At 34.8% G+C, this 20,376-nt stretch overlaps 1 protein-coding gene across 1 annotated transcript in view; it reads right to left on the bottom strand.

The window, feature by feature from the left end:
* LOC138320500 (uncharacterized) overlaps nt 1-20,376 on the bottom strand; it is a 39,891-nt gene that overhangs the window by 2,233 nt on the left and 17,282 nt on the right. Inside the window, exons 13-39 of the mRNA XM_069263493.1 lie at nt 19,966-20,085; nt 19,491-19,616; nt 18,972-19,094; nt 18,413-18,529; nt 17,871-18,122; nt 17,465-17,590; nt 15,844-15,969; nt 15,282-15,410; nt 14,705-14,827; nt 14,200-14,454; nt 13,697-13,807; nt 13,312-13,437; nt 13,034-13,156; nt 12,698-12,814; nt 11,945-12,205; nt 11,275-11,532; nt 10,709-10,831; nt 10,272-10,397; nt 9,766-9,887; nt 8,201-8,262; nt 7,378-7,553; nt 6,977-7,082; nt 6,484-6,500; nt 2,075-2,231; nt 1,234-1,397; nt 541-635; nt 246-296 (exon numbers count right to left, since the gene is read on the bottom strand). Coding sequence (XP_069119594.1) covers nt 246-296; nt 541-635; nt 1,234-1,397; nt 2,075-2,231; nt 6,484-6,500; nt 6,977-7,082; nt 7,378-7,553; nt 8,201-8,262; nt 9,766-9,887; nt 10,272-10,397; nt 10,709-10,831; nt 11,275-11,532; nt 11,945-12,205; nt 12,698-12,814; nt 13,034-13,156; nt 13,312-13,437; nt 13,697-13,807; nt 14,200-14,454; nt 14,705-14,827; nt 15,282-15,410; nt 15,844-15,969; nt 17,465-17,590; nt 17,871-18,122; nt 18,413-18,529; nt 18,972-19,094; nt 19,491-19,616; nt 19,966-20,085 — 3,692 coding nt within the window. The remainder of the gene's footprint in view (nt 1-245; nt 297-540; nt 636-1,233; nt 1,398-2,074; nt 2,232-6,483; nt 6,501-6,976; nt 7,083-7,377; nt 7,554-8,200; nt 8,263-9,765; nt 9,888-10,271; nt 10,398-10,708; nt 10,832-11,274; nt 11,533-11,944; nt 12,206-12,697; nt 12,815-13,033; nt 13,157-13,311; nt 13,438-13,696; nt 13,808-14,199; nt 14,455-14,704; nt 14,828-15,281; nt 15,411-15,843; nt 15,970-17,464; nt 17,591-17,870; nt 18,123-18,412; nt 18,530-18,971; nt 19,095-19,490; nt 19,617-19,965; nt 20,086-20,376) is intronic.

The raw sequence follows: 20,376 nt of genomic DNA, 5'->3' as shown, positions 1-20,376 counted from the left end.
TAGATTTTTTTTATATATATAAACCTATTTCATAACTAAACGATTCACTTATAATTAATATCATTTTTAATGTCAAAGAGTGGTTTTGGCGCTACCTGGGAACATAACAATATGAGAATATCGTTTACATTGTCATATAATTTACATATCAACTTAAATTGTGACATAATACTTATTTTTTGCGTACGGATTTTTTTTATACAGATGTCGAATAATATATATAAATAGATTATTTTTATATTTACCTCAAAAATAGGATTTGGACTTCGTAATGGTGTTGGCCTTGGGATACGGAACTGAAATTGAACAGAATGAATAGAGGTTAAAACTCAACAAGACCAAACTATTCTCGGACAATAATTTTTCTTAATTTTTATTACGGATACGAGTCCTATAATAAACTATACTGATATATTTTTCGATGCGAAAACTAACATTTCTTCCAACAACAATTATTCCATAATTGCACTATTTATTTTCTATTTCAAATAGAAAAAAAAGAACATTTCATATAAAACAAAGATTTGGAAAACACATTACCTCCTCATTCGATGACAACGGCCAAATAAACTCCCAGGAGAAGTTGGAGTATGGACGAGTTGGGGCGTCATCTCGTGCCGATTCGGCCTCGTCCACTACAGCATACATATGACATAAATTAGATACATTCCCCTCTATAGGTTTTAAACTGCCGCTAAATCATCAAAATGAAACTGAGACTGACAGATCACAACTGATTGATGCATCGCTTCTAAATTTAATACTCTTTATCATTTAATAGATCTTCGACATACATACATACATATGATCTTAAACGAGGGTTCATTTAATAAATACGAATTTTTATGAAACGATGATGAGCAAAAACTAAAATTTCGAGCTGAGTTAAAAAATACTTTTTATCACATAACTACATCAACCTACATGTCGAAGAATTTCGATGTTAAAGTGTATTGCAAAAATCATGATTCCGGGCGAAAGAAATAGCTCCAGGTTGTATTACAATAACGACATATACCAAAATATTACTTGGGCCAAGTCATTAGATATCCGGCATGACCAAAACGTGATCGCATTAAAGTGGTCAGAATATCAAATCTTTGAGGTTCCTTTTTGCATCATTATACTTTTTTTAAATGTAAATAAACATATAAAAAAAACCTGTTATAATGTCAGTGAACAGATAAATGATATCCTGGTCTTAACGTTTTATAAAAGAGGTGATGTACTCACCTGAATTGAAATCATCCTCTCTGTGATCATCAGTAGCGTTGGAGCTCCAGCCTGGGGCGTCCTCCTCAACATGGCCCAGGTAAAACGGATCACGGTGGGGGGCGAAGTCAAACATGGGCTTGATGGAATGTCGGGAGAACTTAGAACTCACCTCATCCGAGTCGCTAAAATATTGATACAGATTAGGTTATCAATGTCGGGGTAATTGCTGTGGGATATCAAAGTAGCAAGGATTTGTCATTTCTATCCCACCTTGTTGATCAACATGGCCCAGGTAAAACGGATCACGGTGGGGGGCGAAGTCAAACATGGGTTTGATAGAATGTCGGGAGAACTTAAAACTCACTTCATCCGAGTCGCTAAAATATTAATATAGATTAGGTAACTCACTTCATCCGAGTCGCTAAAATATTAATATAGATAAGGTGACTCACTTCATCCGAGTCGCTAAAATATTAATATAGATTAGGTAACTCACTTCATCCGAGTCGCTAATTTATTGATACAAATTAGGTTATCAATGTCGGGGTAATTGCTGTGGGATATCAAAGTAGCAAGGATTTGTCATTTCTCTCCCACCTTGTTGATCAATGTTTTCACGTCGTTTGGGGTCGTTTGTAGGATATTGTATTCATTATGATAATAAGTGGATGTGGCTACCCATCCCGGGAATTTTAAATTTATTTATTGACTTCCATGATAACTTGTTGATACAAAATAAATGATTAATTGTATAAATATTCGTTCTTTTTCATTTGAATATTACAATCTACTCGAAGCTGAACCTGGATAATGTAAATCTGTTGGTTTTTTTATCCGTGATTTGAAAGACTTCCCCTACCTTCCTCGTAGAGACTCTCTTCTCGTCAGGTTCTCGAGCTGTCGATGTCGTCTTTTCTTCTTCCGCCACATGTACACGAGCCAGAGGCAGCAACAACACGTGGACAGTATCAGCATAGACACTCCAACTCCTAGACCCATGATGATTGCGAAATTATCTACAACAGATAATCATCTTCTCTCACAAAATGTTTGCGTTCTTATAACAGAAAAACGTAAATACATAATCCTATGCTGCTATATGTGTATGAAACTATCCTACGTGAGCTACGAATATTCAAAGTGTCACAAAAACCAGTTCATCGAATGAAATATATATTGACGCTGGTTTCAAACAATCTTAAGTACATTTACATTTTAAAATTTTGAAAATCTCTGAAAAATAAAATCATATAACGGTACAAAATATAAAATCATAATCAGATTTAAGAAAATTATACTAAGTTTATATAGTTATTGCATACTAGTCCAGTCAAACTAGGTTTCGACGTCAAACTAATTGCAACAAAAATTATTTGTGATGAAATTTGTTTATATTTTGACTATAAGAAACTGTTAAAAATTCCCAAATATCCCTTAAAGGGAAAGTGGTTAATTTCACCTATTATTAAACTCATTTACGCCGCCGGTAAATGTATCCCGTATTGGCCGCCGTAGATCAGAAGAGTTACACAAAGGAGGTGGAAAAAGGTACCTTGTTGTCATGCATAGAACATTCAAATACAATTAACACGACTATACAGATCAACAAGAGCTGTTGGAGAACAGCAAAGCTCGCCTATTCAGAAGAAGTTGATGATCAAGTATTTACTATTTAAACATGGAAATATGACAAATTAACAGACTCAAAAACCCCCTAAAGGGCCCTTTAGGGTCCCAAATTGGTTGTATTATCATGTTCAGCATCCATACACATTAGGAAAATAAAATTATAAACATTTATGATGACTTATGCTTAAACAATTGACAAAATAGAAATTTGCTCAAAAACGTTAACATGGAAATATGACAAATTAACAGACTCAAAAAACCCCTAAAGGGCCCCAAATTGGTTGTATTATCACGTTCAGCATCCATACACATTAGGAAAATAAAATCATAAACATTTATGATGACTCAAGCTTAAACAATTGACGAAACAGAAACTTTCTCAAAAAACTTCAACGTGAAATGGGACGCCAACGCTGACGCCGACGCCGACGCCGGGGTGACAACATTAGCTCCCCCTATTCTTCGAGTAGGCGAGCTAAAAACGTTTATTTTTGACAATCATTCATCAATCGGTAGGTTTTATGATAAGGTGAGGTAAGTTAATGAGTTTTTAAGTTATATTATACATAATAAGATGTTTTTCATAGATGTTAAATGAGGCAGTAACCCACCCAACAATTCATCACAAACCTGACAACGACAGAGTTATTTCTGTTAAATAATAAACACCTGCATTTCGATATTTTGTCAGTGTATGCTTTAATATATCTATTGTGAGTGATGATTCTGTCATAACGATGTATGTAAGTTTTAAATATGCGGACCATACAGATGAAGTAAACATATACAGCAAGGTTATAAGACTGGAAAACGTACCGGAAAATGCCGAAATGGAGCCGAAAGGAAAGCAAATTCTCGTATCTCTACGATCATTGGAAACAAAAAGTAAGATATTCAGAAACATTAAGGATATTAAAAGCGGAGCATTCAGCAGCCCAGATAAGAATTGATTTTCAACAAATTTCAGCGTGACAATAAAAAGGAGCTGCTTATAAGCGAAACGGAAAAAAGAAAACGAAATGGAGGAGCACATTTAGAGAGTTCGTGGTACACTCTGGGATAGGAAAAATGTGCGTCTTTCCAAGAGTGATGTCTCGGTGCGAGGATGATGAATTCGGACCAATATATGAACTTCATAGAAATGCATATTTTAAACATAAAACATTTTTCCACACAACTGAATTGAACAAGAACAGAGAAGGAGTGAGCCTCAAGATATCAATTCCAATCAATATATATTGGACAAAGAGGCAATTATTTTGCCTGCGTCCATAAACTACTTGTATATGGATAACCACGTTTCTTGACGAAAGTATAGGAGCATTTTTGTGTTAGCGCGATATTGATAAACATTTTTATTTTACACATAGAAATCTATTTCCGTTAACATTGAATATTTAATTCTCTTTCCGAAGAATGTTTTAAATTTTTGTGACTTTGTTATTGTTTTTGTTCGTAAGTTTGTAATTTATGTGTTTTCCCTTTTATTTAAGTAATTATTTTACTGTAATTTCAGTAATTATTTTACTGTATTGCCACTTTGTTTATAATCTTAATGTGTTTTTGCTATACAACGTGGTCATATGTATAATAATTGTACAATGTACTAGAAATTCAGATAATTTACAGCTACAAAACTGCAAAATACAGTTTTATGAATATTCTTTTTACATTCTTCAATTAAGTTATGCAATGTATTACCAGTAAACATATATTTCTAGCAGTACATACTTATATCAAATTAAGTAAACGATTTTGTTGAAGTGTAATTTCATCAGCGTTGTTAAACTGGTTGTTTATTGATAACACTTTATACCAAATTTAATAGAACTATGAATCCATTTTCGTATATTGTAATCACCACATGTATGTTCATTATATGTATTTATCACATGTTACTATGAAAACGTATTTTTCTAAATTTAATCTTTTTCTGCGTTAAATTTTCTTTATAATATCTTGTAAAAGGTGTTTCCAGTGCCGAAGTTTTAATTTGCCTTGATATTTCAGGGAAAATAATTTATTTAAGCTTAAACTTGTTTTCGTTTTCCGATTCTGAAATATGGTTATGTATTGAATGTACATATATATTTTTTAACAGTCATAGAGATTTTTATTTAGGAAACAAACTGTAGTGAAAGACAAACACATTTAAAACTAGTAGTGCATGTAAACAAGTCTCTATAATGATGTATATAATGTATTAAATTGTCACCCAGAGACGATGATCAGTCGAAACAAATACAATCCGCTCATGATACTGGGGTAATCACAGAAACGCTTTAAATACTGATGGAGGAAGGGAGCTATATATCTAAATCAGCACTCGATTACAATATGATTAACATTCTCTTTGATACCCTCGTGTTAGAGATCAAATATCGGTTACTGACAACAGGTATGATGTCATGATCAATATGGAAATGTATTATATCTATATGTACCTGTCTATTGTAACTTTTACAATCAATTAAAAATAGTTAAAGTAAGATTAATGCTAACAATTTATATATGACCCAGTATGGATTTGGAAGGTTGATATAGAAAATGCAAAATATTAGTCTTGGATAAAGGCTCTGTTTTAATACAAACACATCATACATCAAATATAATGTATTGAGAGTTACATCAAATATCCCCAGTTTAACTCATTATATACATATATTAATATATGAATAAAATACTTTTTAAACTAACATTGTATGTTACTTTCCATGTATTTATTTATCTGCTCATTTTGATTCATCTTCTTAATTAGTTTAGTTCTTTATATACATCGTTTGATAAATCGGTATTCAATAGTAGAGGTCATTCTTATGTGATTTCATTTATATCTATAGATCATCCTGAATTGCTATTTTGATTTTTCAGGAGTTCGGCAAGGTTAATGAATTTGAAGGCACTGCCACTTAACTAGATGTTTGTTACAGATAATATGCAGGTTGGTATATTTTTATTTTTTTAATTTGTATTACTATATCATTTTGGGTCTCGTTAAAAAATATGAACTTAAATGCTGACTTGCTGGAAGTTTTACATTCTTTACGAATTGTTATGGTTTCGATTCATTTATCTTCTTCGCATCTTTTTAATCCACATTTTATTAAAATTGATTTTGTAATTCATCTCCGTTACAGGGTTATGGCGTTTCTAGTGAGCCAAGAGACCGTACAAGTCGACAACCGTCTAATGTTCTCAGAAGAAAGGTATATTTAACTATTAACAATGCCAGCACGAAACGAGGGATAGTACATATACATGCAGCACCAGGAGACGTTGTCCACGAGGATTGTAGGAAAAGGTATGTTCGCCCAGAAAACATAACAAAGTTTAAAAAGCAGAACAAACATGATGAGCAACAGCAACCTAAATCCAGATCACAAAAAGTTGTACCGTTCAGTTTCCTGAAATGCTGCATGTTCTGTGTAATTCCTGCAAAATTTGAAGGTAAAACAAATGAGGCCATGACGTTTTTGTTGTCATAGCGATGAACTTTCTGAAATCGAAATGATGCATGGTCGAATGAGGTACTGCGACGTTTTCAATGAAGAAGTGACCTTCCATGCAGCAGATGCTTTGTATCGATGAATAAAAAACGTACCTCGAATATTTACAACAAATAAAACGAATTCCACTCACCTATTGACTGCTGAGGTCTGCAAAAACAAAAGTTTAAAGTTACAATTAAACTTATAAGTGCATACAAAATAGAGCATAAAATGTAAATCAGCGTTATTCCTATAGCCTTTCTTATGTTTTGCATGGCTCTATTTACAGATTTTAGCGCGCAATTACAAGTACTCATTTGCGTAATATAACAATGAAAATGAAGACTAGACGTTATGGGAATTGCAAAAGAGACGATCCGAGACGATATTTTACGGTCATATTATTCCATTTAGATCAACCAGGATATCATGTCAACGCCATTGGCCAAAACAGGGCAGGCTTTTCTACATGTTAATAGAATAAATTTAATATGATAACGATACTGTTGCTAAGGAAACACTTATGAGGAAAACATATGCATTAGCAAAATACGTTTGAAAAATTCTGATTTACCTAATTGTATGATTCAAAGTTAACAATGAGCAAGGTGTTTGAGCTTGGACAATGTAAATCGAATACGTACAGACAAGAGTAGAGTCCGGCAGAGAGGACACATACATCTTCACCGGTACAAGGCTCGACAGCGTCCAATATATCACACCCACTCACGCCAGCCTTCGTGTAATTACCTGCACAAATAGAAATGTTTAAGTACAAATCGGTTTTTAAAAGAAGTTTTGAAAATTTGAATAAGGACACTCAGCGGTGAAAAATGAACATAATCAATTCAAATACAAATGAAATAAGTAATAACTGAACCATAAATTAAAGTTCGAGTGATAGGGTAACATAGATATATTGTTATTATACATTTTGTTTTAACAAAGGAACAATTATCAGACATCACTTTCTTCAGAACAGTTTTTTTCTGTTATTACATGAGAACGAAATTCCTTAGCTTGAATATTGATTATCGATACTTACGGTAAGTAGAGTTTAAGTCCTGTATACCGTACAATATAACTGAGATAGTTTGACCAGCTGCGTAAAATGGTTCCCGTTCTAATGTGATGTCCTGAATGGCCTTGATGAGGACATTGACCACGTCAGAGTTATTGACTACATATAACTCGTGGTAAACAATGAGGTTGCCAGCAGCCCTGTAACAAGACATAGACAGTTTGCTTTTATTATTACTAAACCCAGGTCACCAATAACATATTACTAAAAGAATGCTGGTATTTCCTGGTTTTGTAGGAAGAGAACACAGGTATCTCCTCATTTCTTACATTCTAGTGACATTCACACATACCCTTTTCTGTTTTATTTTCGTGATAAGAAAACGGCTTTTTTACTTTTAAACACCAAAATATAACAATAGATAATGATTATAACTAGTTCTGTCACCACAGTGGCAGACTAATATCCCCCGCTCGGACTAATTAGACCTCTTAATAACTTAATAAATAGGTGACATTGCAGAACCCTATATAGGTTATGCAACTCCTCTTTTATGTCAGGGTTCTGTGTACCAAATTTTATCAAAATCTGTCTGTAGTTTAGGTGGAGTTCGCCAGAGAAAGTTGCGTCAGACAGACAGATGGACAACTCGATTCCAATATACCTCCGTAACTCCTATGCAGGAGTATAATAAATGATCATAATTTACAATGAATGGCATGAAACAGTGATATCACAATATCAGGACACGTAATGAAAAACTATAATGGCATGTGTTTTTTATATATATCTAAATGTTTGATTTATTAGCTAGCAACAATGCCAGTATTCAGTTGATGATACTTACCTCATTTCTGTGATCCGCACTCCATTAAAATATTCAATTGTTCTGTTATATGCATCAGTGTACTAAAATATAAACAATAGGTATAAAAAAAGTCAATAATACAACAACAAATAAATATTAGATACATACTATATAATGTAGTACCGTATAGCTGTTTTATCGCAATTTCGTGGGAGAATGCTTTGATAGCGAAAATTTGATCCTTGAAATATTGTAAAAATCGCTAAAATAATGACCCGTGTAAAATATCGGTTTTGTGACGTCATTTTATAGTCATAAATGAAGGTCAGCAGAGGACGTGACAAAACTCAAATTCATACCAAGTAAATCAGTGGCATTTATTAAAGAATATTCAGACATAATATATCCTTTACATATCCAATACCACTTTTGCATATATTGCCTATGCAATTATCAGTAACAATTATTTTATGAATAATGTAGAGTTTCAATACCAACTCTCAAAGCAGTAAAGAGTATATTCTCAAATCTAACAAAAACACATGTCATATGCAAACTTAAAAAATCTATTCATTATTTTCAGACGTTTCGAGACACCTTCGTGTGCGAAAAGAAGTTAGTTTGTTTGTTTGATCAATTAACGTCCTATTAACAGCTATGGTCATGTAAGGACGGCCTCCCATGTATGCGGTATAGAGTCAGATAGTTAAAGTATAATATGCATACATATTGATATACATCGTATCATTAAAACTTGCCCCTTCGGTAAAGTTTGAGAGCAGACCCTGGTAGTATGAACTAAACTTACCCCTTCGGTAAAGTTTGCGAGCAGATTCTGGTAGTATGAACTAAACGTACCCCTTCGGTAAAGTTTTACGAGCAGATTCTGGTAGTATGAACTAAACTTACCCCTTCGGTAAAGTTTGCGAGCAGACTCTGGTAGTATGAACTAAACTTACCCCTTCGGTAAAGTTTGCGAGCAGATTCTGGTAGTATGAACTAAACTTACCCCTTCGGTAAAGTCTGCGAGCAGATTCTGGTAGTATGAACTAAACTTACCCCCTTCGGTAAAGTTTGCGAGCAGACTCTGGTAGTATGAACTAAACTTACCCCTTCGGTAAAGTTTGCGAACAGATTCTGGTAGTATGAACTAAACTTACCCCTTCAGTAAAGTTTGCGAGCAAATTATGGTAGTATGAACTGAACTTACCCCTTCGGTAAAGTTTGCGAGCAGACTCTGGTAGTATGAACTAAACTTACTCCTTCGGTAAAGTTTGCGAGCAGATTCTGGTAGTATGAACTAAACTTACCCCTTCGGTAAAGTTTTACGAGCAGATTCTGGTAGTATGAACTAAACTTACCCCTTCGGTAAAGTTTGCGAGCAGATTCTGGTAGTATAACTAAACTTACCCCTTCGTAAAGTTTCGAGCAATTCGGTAATGAACTAAACTTACCCCTTCGGTAAAGTTTGAGAGCAGACTCTGGTAGTATGAACTAAACTTACCCCTTCGGTAAAGTTTGAGAGCAGACTCTGGTAGTATGAACTAAACTTACCCCTTCGGTAAAGTTTGCGAGCAGATTCTGGTAGTATGAACTAAACTTACCCCTCCAGTAAAGTCTGCGAGCAGACCCTGATAGTATGAACTGCTCGTGTTCTCGAAAGCTTGTATATCCGTTATCGTGAATACAAAGGAGGTTACCAAACGGAACATACGGCCAGTAAATCCTAAAAAAGAGAAATAAATTATTCTCTTCAGTCATTCTGAAATTCTTTATCTAATGAAATTATTATGTGTCCGAAATTACTCAAACAAAAAACCTTGATACACCAGTACCTGGTTGTGATTAGATTAAATCAAAATCGTTTTTTATAATATCATAATTATTTTTCCGAGTTTGATCTGGTAAATATGCCATACAACTAAATGGATGAATTGTTTGAAAGAAAATTTTTGATGTTGTATGCAAACAGAACGATTCTCTCCGGCAATTATGGGGAAAATAAGCAGGTGTGAAACACTTTCTTATTCCTTTAAGTCCTTAAACTTCCTCCAAATCTTATTGTAATCACGATTGTTTTTAAAACAATACTAGGTGTGTTAGATTTTACCTGTACATGATACGATTCCGTCCCCAGGTAGTCCCTCTCCACACTTACAGTAGAACGAACCTATGGTATTTGTACAGTTGGCGATAGGTAGACATATGTCGGTTCCGTTAGAGCACTCGTCTATATCTGGTGATGAGAACACCGACATGAGTTTCAAAATACGTCATTATAATGGACCGGAATTTGTTTTTACAAAACCAACATTACCATTAAATCAGAAATAAGTTTTAAACGAGGAGATTACACAACATATCTTCTTCTAGGCCCTTGTAAAACAATAAGGAGAAAAGAAAAGAACTTTCATAACTCCGTTGATAGAAAGAAGGAGACGCCAGAGTCAAAACTAAAACGAAATGAAAAAAAAATAATAAAAAAAAATAAGAAGGCATAAAACGGTGGATTTTGGTTTACTGGTATATCTTTATGTTATAGCGTACCTGTGCAGTTATATCCATCGCCTGTGAAGCCAGGTTGACACGTGCAGGTGAAAGATGCATCTGTGTTGTTACAGTCAGCGTACTGACTACAGTTGTCAGCCCCTATCAGACATTCATTAATGTCTACAAGAAAGGAGATATATAACAGAATCAAACATTGCTCAAGACGTAGTAAGTGTTACAGACTATATGTTTTATCCATACATAGCCGTTGTCTCACACTTCAGATTATTAAAACCTATGATGAATAGTTGACATAAAAGGCTAATCAATCAAGGCCATTGAAAAATCCATCAGAAAGAACAGAGTTATACTGCTATTTGGTATTTGAATGACAATCGTATACAATTACCCAGGGAAACTTATCAAAATATTATTAAATCATATATAATTTTAACTTATCAAGGTACATATGATTAAATTGGTCGAAATATAATATGAATATTTCGTATTCACCACCATTTAGCTAGGTAGTCAACGTCATGTAATAGAATACGCATGTCATACTATGGAAACAATTGGTTAAGATTTATAATAAACCATCAATTGAAGCGGAGACAACTTACCAATACATGAACCGTTGCCAGCATTCGTGTATCCCTGAACGCAGTCACACGCGTAGGAACCGTTGGTATCCCGACATTCCGCGTGGTCACCACATAAATTGGCTACGTCACATTCATTGACGTTTGTGTCACATGTCGAGCCAGTCCATCCAGTCATGCAGTTGCACGTGCCATTGACCTTGTCACATGACTTCGTTTGGTTGAAATTGCACATGCACGTGCTATCACAGTGATAGCCATATCGCCCGTTTGGACACTCTAACACAGAGAAATAGACACACTATTACAACAAGCATTGCACTAAGTCGGTAGTCGTTTATATGATTATTCTTCAAGGGAAGCACCTCCATTGTACTGGAACTTTATGCATTGTAATTCGGCATTTAGATTTGATGTCTAAATGGAATATATTTGCAAGTTTACTTAAGATTAATGGCACTTAAACAAAGACAGTATCTAGCCAATTTGGATTTTCATTCAACATATTAAATCTTTTGGAAATAAGCCCTGAACGAATATCAGTATCTCTTGTGCAGTTTTGATATCGTATTTATAATTTTCTTGTTAGATAATTAAAGAACTAATAAAAAAGGAAATCAATGACATGACGTATTTTGATTTCTATTTATATCTCTCAAGTTGGATACAGGTACGAAATGAAAATCCTTACCAACACACAGGCCGTTGTTGGACACAGCATACCCCCGGTTACAGTCGCAAACAAATGAGCCATTCGTATCTACACAAGTTGTCAATGGAGGACAGTCGCTCAGTCTAAGGTTACATTCGTCAATATTATCCATACACGTGGTGCCGTTCCAGCCACTTTTACACGTGCATTGTCCATTCATTTTGTCACATGAAAGCGTATTTTGTATCTCACATGGACACATTTGGCTGCAATTCATTCCATAGAATCCAAGGTCGCATTCTATAATATGAAATATCATGATCGAAGTCAATTTTGATGAAAATTGTCAAAGCAATGAATATAGATACAAAACAGATTTCTTTTGAGTTTACGTACATATCTAATAATACCATATCAGCTACTGTAATTCGATCTTGTCTGATGACCGTGGCTTGTTCAGTCTACCAGCTGATTATATCAAAATTGGGCATTAGACATACCGTCTAGCTGGTAATTTTCACGAGGATAACATTTTCGCAAGTGACGATCAGGGAAATTACATCCACGATATAAAATTAAGTAACATATAAATCATATTTGCTATGTATTAATGTCATATCGCTAATTTTTCATTATTTACAATTTCGTTTATTTTAAGCCAAAATCGCAGAAGAGTTGACCTGCGAAAATAACCAGTTATACGGTATATATGGCCTGTTTGTGCAGATGAATCTGATAAAACTTAAATAAAAACAAGACGTTGGTAACTGTTAGCTATATGGACAAACATACCTGTGCATGTGGCGCCATCTGCCTGGAGCCGGTAGCCAGAGTCACAGGAACATTGGAATCCAGGCGTCAGGTCCGTACAGTTGTGTTGACAAGGGTTATCGGTACATTCATTGATGTCTATTAAAGTAAAATAGTCATTGTTTTTTGATGTCTCGGCCGACATGCTGTCATGAATTTTAATCAAACTATTTTGACATATTCTGTGGACAATTCACCAAGGAATATTGGATGTTATTTGTTTGTAAAATAGTGTTGGGTTTAAAATTTGCAAAGCTAACACGCACCAGCAGAATGCATAATGAGTTTGAATGATGATAATGATGACGCCATACTCACTGTTACACGTTACATTATCGGCCGCCAGTAAATACCCAGGTTCACACGAACAGTACTCTATTCCATTGTTGTCTACGGCGCATGTTTGACTACAGTTGGAGTTACTGCTACACGCGGTCTTCACTATTGACAACAAAGTAAAATTGGAAATCGTTCATTTGCAATAGTCAATAATTAACAAAATTAATGCAGCAGGTATTTTAATATTTGTTTTTAAATTCTATGATAAAAAATAAGCAACATAAATAAAATGATACAATATACTGAAATAAGTTTACCTAAGCACTGTTTGCGGTTGAGAAGATCGAGTTCGAATCCTTCCCGACATGCACACCTGTAGCTGCCGACCGAGTTAAAACAAAACTGGTCACATCCGTCCTGATGAAGGGCGCATTCGTCAATATCTGTTATAAAGATAGATTATAAAATCGGTCAATGGGAAGGGCGCATTCGTCAATATTGGTTATAAAGATACATTGATTTTTTTGTAGATGGCATAGTCGTCAATGAGGAGGGTGCGTTCGTCAATATCGGTTATAAAGATAGATGATAAAGTTATCAATGGTGAGGGCGCGTTCGTCTATATCTAGGTGATAAAGTGGTCAATGATTATATTCATAATGACATGTTATAATTACAAAAGGAATAGTTGGTGGAACAGACCTGCGCATGTTTCCGTGCCTCGAAAGCCAGAATAACAGGAACAGCTGTAGCTTCCCTTTGTGTTAGTACAATCCTGGGTACAGGCGTTGGTTGTGTTACATTCGTTAATATCTGGAGAATAAATAAACTAACAGATGAAATATCTATACTTCTAAAGCCAATATTTCTTCCTAGCTTTCGTATTTATCAGGGGATTTATTATCTTTAATAAACACCAGATAGTAACACTTGTCAAATGAGATGGTGGTGTACTACGTATTATTATAACTTGTCACCGATGTAAAGGATCACAGCTAAATGTATTAATTATCTCTCATCCCTAAGAATTGTTCTACTTTATAGGACTCATCAATAATGCTTTTAAAAAAATACAAACAAAAAGGGGTGGTGAACATTTCCAATAGATCAATCATAATTCTATCCATTGAGATGGGATGTATAAAGGAACCAAGGCAAACTATTTGAATGCTTTGCTTTGTTGTCATGACTCATTCATAACGTACCTTGACAGGTGCCCGTGACGTTGGAGAATCCAGATCTACAACGACACTCATAAGCACCCCGGGTATTGATACATTCCTCATTTTGCAATGGACACCGGTCTTCAATTAGACATTCATTGACATCATCAGTACATTCCGGACCAGTCCACCCGTCTTTACAGACACAGCCTATCAGGCTATCACAGTACGTTGTACCAGCAGGACCACAGTTGCATATATTAGCACAGTCAGAGCCCCAATGGTCAGAATCACAACCTAACAAAGACAAAATATTATAGCATAGTTGCAAGATAGATTATTTCTTATTGTCCAGATTTAAATAATTACTTTACAATATGTCCTTGTGTAAAAGAAAATTTCATTATTTTCCTGATTGGTAAGTATGCAAGGATATAAAGCTAACGAATGTTATATGATACAATGTATACATTTCCGTTATCAATATATCATCTTCTAAACATGTATACTGGTATCAATATCTGAGGCAGGTAACTCAGTGTCTTACCTGTACATGTTCGGCCATCATTTTCCAATCGGTACCCAACGCTGCAGGAACATGAATAGCCACCAGCAGTGTTCGTACAGTGTTGGTCGCATTGATCCTGACCGGTAGTACATTCATTCACATCTGTATCAGATACATAATATATTTAAAAACCGCCATGCTTTTCAGAAGTACTTTTGAAACTGTCATTGGCAATTATTAATCCTTTTTTGATTCAACCGAATAAATAATTTAAATTCTTAATACCATTGGTAATTGGCAAAATGGTTTGGAATTTACCACCTGGGCATACCTCATTGATGAACAATATGCCTACAATCAAAGGTAAAACTTGTTGTCTATACTCCCATATTCATTATCTAAGCATACTTAATATGTCCTCATACTTGGTTTTGAATATGATATTAACATTATTTCAACCAATGCAATGAATACATGTAAAATGTCAATCGTTGAGAGGCTACCTTGGGCAGTTTTTTTCTCACACTCAATTTTCATATAATACATATAGTTCATTCATTATTTGCGTTACAAATCGTTTTAAAAGATAAATTTGAAATAAAAACTAATTTGCTACCTTCACAGGTTTGTAGATCGGCTGTCAGCTGGTATCCATTCGGACAGAAACATTCCGGAGTTCCTCCACTACTTAAGCGGCACGCATAACCACAGGTTAGGTCGGAGAATGCAGCACAGGCGTCTGATACTGAAGTGAGGTCCAAATATAATATATACATGTACATTGGTAGGAGGTGACATACGGAGTCATATTGTCATATTGTATACTCTTTGTTTTAACATGTCACAGGTTACCGAAATGATAAAAGCATTGAAAGAACTTTTAAAAATACTTGTTTGATCAAACTTCCTAAATTGAATTGACATTGTGGTTGTTGTTATCAACACGGAAATAGAGATTTTATGGTAACTTTGACGCATTTTAATATTGCCAGAATTACGGTGACCATACAGGTTAAATGTTCCAACATTGTGTTCATTTTATGAGTTCATAAAAAAAAACCAACACACACCCTCCAAATTTGTCACAAATAAGCAGAGGTCATAGTTAAATGTAAGACAGATGCACAACTATCACCTGATTTAGGATTAAAATTGGTCATAATCACACAGACGCTTACTTTTTATACACGTCTTCCTATCAAAAGAAAGCGTGAAGCCGTCTTCGCAGAAGCAGTTGTAACTTCCGTCTACATCCTGACAGATCTGAGAACAGCCATGTGTGCCTGTTGTGCATTCATCGACGTCTGCATACAAACACAGTATGTATTAAATTATAAGTTTCTATCATCGAAATTATAACAAACATTCTAATATTTCAATACAATGTAACTTGATATACTTCATAAAATCACACACACACATATACAAGCGTCCTTTGGACTCGCTTGATTTATCCGGAACATGTGTTTTGACGGCTCATTATATTTTATGGATTGTTAAAACCAGTGCACGCATGTTCACAAAATTGCGCGCCTGTTAAGACTTTGATTTGTCGTCGGAACTACTGGCGAACATTTACACGCACCTGTGCAGGCTTGATATGATACTGCATTTATAATACTGATGCATCCTTGTGCATGTGTTTTCACCATGGTTGAATGGTCGTCTAGACTTACTTGTCCATATCATTACACTATTTTTGATTGGCGTGTAGACTTATCTGTGCGTGCACGTGTTTCCAATACTTTTGATTGGCGTGTAGACTTACCTGTGTTTGTTTGCACTATGGTTGATTGGTGTGTAGACTTACCTGTGCGTGCACGTGTTTCCAATACTTTTGATTGGTCGTGTAGACTTACCTGTGCACGTCTTTGTAATACTTTTGATTGGTCGTGTAGACTTACCTGTACACGTGTTTGTAATACTTTTGATTGTTCGTGTATACTTACCTGTGCACGTGTTTGCAATACTTTTGATTGGCATGTAGACTTACCTGTGCACGTGTTTGTAATACTTTTGATTGGTCGTGTAGACTTACCTGTGCACGTGTTTGCAATACTTTTGATTGGCATGTAGACTTACCTGTGCACGTGTTTGTAATACTTTTGATTGGTCGTGTAGACTTACCTGTCCACGTGTTTGTAATACTTTTGATTGGCATGTAGACTTACCTGTGTACGTGTTTTTGCAATACGTTTGATTGGTCGTGTAGACTTACCTGTGCACGTGTTTGTAATACTATTGATTGGTCGTGTAGACCTACATGTGTACGTGTTTGTAATACTTTTGATTGTTCGTGTATACTTACCTGTGCACGTGTTTGTAATACTTTTGATTGGTCGTGTAGACTTACCTGTGCACGTGTTTGTAATACTTTTGATTGGTCGTGTAGACCTGTGCACGTGTTTGTAATACTTTTGATTGGTCGTGTAGACTTACCTGTGCACGTGTTTGTAATACTTTTGATTGGTCGTGTAGACTTACCTGTGCACGTGTTTGTAATACTATTGATTGGTCGTGTAGACCTACATGTGTACGTGTTTGTAATACTTTTGATTGTTCGTGTACACTTACCTGTGCACGTGTTTGTAATACTTTTGATTGTTCGTGTATACTTACCTGTGCACGTGTTTGTAATACTTTTGATTGGTCGTGTAGACTTACCTGTGCACGTGTTTGTAATACTTTTGATTGGTCGTGTAGACTTACCTGTGCACGTGTTTGTAATACTTTTGATTGGTCGTGTAGACTTACCTGTGCACGTGTTTGTAATACTTTTGATTGGTCGTGTAGACTTACTTGTGCAAGTATTGGGGCTATCCGGTATGTAACCTATTGGACACTCGCACGTGTATCCGCCATTGTTATCTTGACACACGGCATTGTTTGTACAATTGTGAGTTTCTATTTGACATTCGTCTATGTCTGAAATGAATAGATGATACTTCATAAACTCCAATTTAATAATCATATCAAAAGACTATTAACTCCCATATAATAATTATAATAAAAATTCATAAAATTACATATAATATCCTATCAAAAACAATGTATAATGTATATAAATATGGATAGTCACTTTTAATGATACATACGGGTTGTGAAAACTAACAGGAATTACCTTGCATGTTTCAAATAAGTTTTTCATAGATTCTGACATAACTTAAGATAACATTAAGATTCAAAATATGATTATAGTACTTACTGACACAGGTACCGTTGATGCTCTCGTAACCGCTGTAACAGTTACATATATACAATCCGTCGATATTTTCACATGTTTTGTCAGCTCCGCAGACCAAAGGGTCGATTTCACACTCGTTGATGTCTGTTTTACACTCAGGGCCTGTCCAGCCGCTTTTACAGATGCACCCTAACGCGACGTCACATGTGGACGCCCCTACACCACAGGAACACGTATTGTCACAATTTGGACCCCACAATGGAAATTCGCATGCTTAAACAAAAGAGAAAAGTTATAGTTACATTTACGTTCAAAACCTTCGGTTAGACGTGGAAATGTGTAATATATTATTTAGCATGTATACAATAAAAGGTGGTTGCAGATCGAAAGTTTATGGGAGACATGGATTGGTTGAGATTGGTGTGGAACAGTAAAGGGGTTTGGGGAATATCTGTCTATTTCAGGTTTAAAAACAGCATTTAGAATAAGTAACACTTACAAAAGTGTTTTATATGAAATTTCACTTCAAATTAAACAACAATATCTATTCGTTTTTGGCTTACCATTACATGATGTTTTGTCCTGGTCAAGAGAGTAACCAGCTAAACATGTGCACTCATAACTTCCGATATTGTTGGTGCATTCCTGTTGACAAATGTTCCGCTCGCATTCATTTATATCTAAAATAATAAAACAAAACAGACGAATGATAATGAATAAACATACAAGACATTTATAAACACACTAGACATTTGTAAATACACAAGACATTGATAATAATAATCGTAATTGTCGATTACACCATTTTTAAATTCATTTAAAATACAATAAAATAGACCTAATACCACAGCAGGTCGGAACGGCATTCATCGTGTCTGATCTTGATGAGGTTGTTCCTTGTACTAAATGTTTCTTAATACTTAAGGATTAACTTATGTTTGTGCTATGGAGAATAATGATTCAATCTAATCTCGAGAATTCATTACACCATTGTATCAGCCAATCAAATGGAGCGTTACAAACGTAGCTAGTTATATGCTATGAGAAAAAAACCGATGACATGGTCGTTGATAGATGTATTGAGTGATTTGTTGAATCATAATTATACTAAAAGAGTGTTACCTGTGCAGTTTTTCCCAGAAGAATCAAGCTCATAACCTCCTGGACACTGGCACTCAAAATTGCCACTTTCAGTATCATTAGAACAGGTGTAAGAGCAATTGAGGGATGCGCAAACATCAATTTCTGTGAAAAATGTTAAGGTGTATATAATTGGTTTATAAAGCTGTGGCTGATTTCAGCTATATCATAACCTGGGTTAAGTCAATTTTCATGGAAATATTAGAAAATTGATATAGAACGAAGCATCAGCATTGTATGCAAAATCAGTCGCAATTAATAATTTCAAATCCTCACAAATTTAATGAAAGAAAACAAATCTTCTCTTTTTCGAAGGTTGATTCAGTTTCGGTGTCTTTATTGATTTTACTTTGAATTCATTTTGATTTTTAATTTCGGATTATTAATATACCAGCTTTATACCACCTCATGACAGTGTCTTATGATATTTAACAGAATTTGTATATGATTATTTCCTTATGCTACACGTGTTAATAGACTGGCTAAATTCTATGGGCTTACTTCTGTTGCATGTCTTTGTGTCTCCTTGTAATTCGTAGCCATAGAAGCACGCGCAAGTGAAACTGCCATCGTTATTCACACATACTTGTTCACATCCGTCTGTATCTTCGACACATTCATTTATATCTGGAGTCAACAACATAATTATTATTTCAAAACAGCATATATATTTCAAATGTGCAAAATTGCTTTTATTTGCACACAAATTGAGTAAAATAAAAATTAAACTAAAAAAGAAATGTTTATTTGAAGAAATCGACTTTAATGAGATGACAATTTTTTAAATGTTAAAAGGGCCGAGGGGACGATGTGCAATACATTTTGTAGGTTTAACTTTCTTATCCTTCATATTTGGATCGCGTGCCTCCACAGCTAAATCTTGGTACTATTTAAATTACCAAAGATGATAATACAACGCAAAACACAATTAACGAAGACGAAATTTCAAGTAAAAGAATTTAATATCAATACGTACCTATACATGTGCCTTCGATATCCCTGTAACCATGATGACAGGTACACATGAAACTTCCTTCTGTGTTAATGCAATCCTGACTACAGGTGTTCACCGTGGCATTCAGGCACTCGTTCACGTCTGCAAAGATTCAAGCGCGTCTGATGATATAATGTTATGTACCCAATTGTACCATAGATTTTAAATTATCGAATAACCTTTTACTCTCATCAGCGTATAACAGCATCACATTGTTTATATGATACAATCTACACATGTTTGGGCAAATAATCATAATTTGGATATTAAGATGCAAGATCTATTTTTATACGAAACCTAATATACTTCTATTGCAAAAGCAATGTTTTTTCATGCCACCAAAATTGCATTTATAATTCAATATTTAAAACAAACCAAAATATCCCAACCAAC

The sequence above is a fragment of the Argopecten irradians genome, chromosome 4 (genome assembly GCF_041381155.1).
Source record: "Argopecten irradians isolate NY chromosome 4, Ai_NY, whole genome shotgun sequence".
In the NCBI taxonomy this organism is placed as follows: domain Eukaryota; kingdom Metazoa; phylum Mollusca; class Bivalvia; order Pectinida; family Pectinidae; genus Argopecten; species Argopecten irradians.
This window is presented reverse-complemented; position numbering and strand designations above follow the sequence as displayed.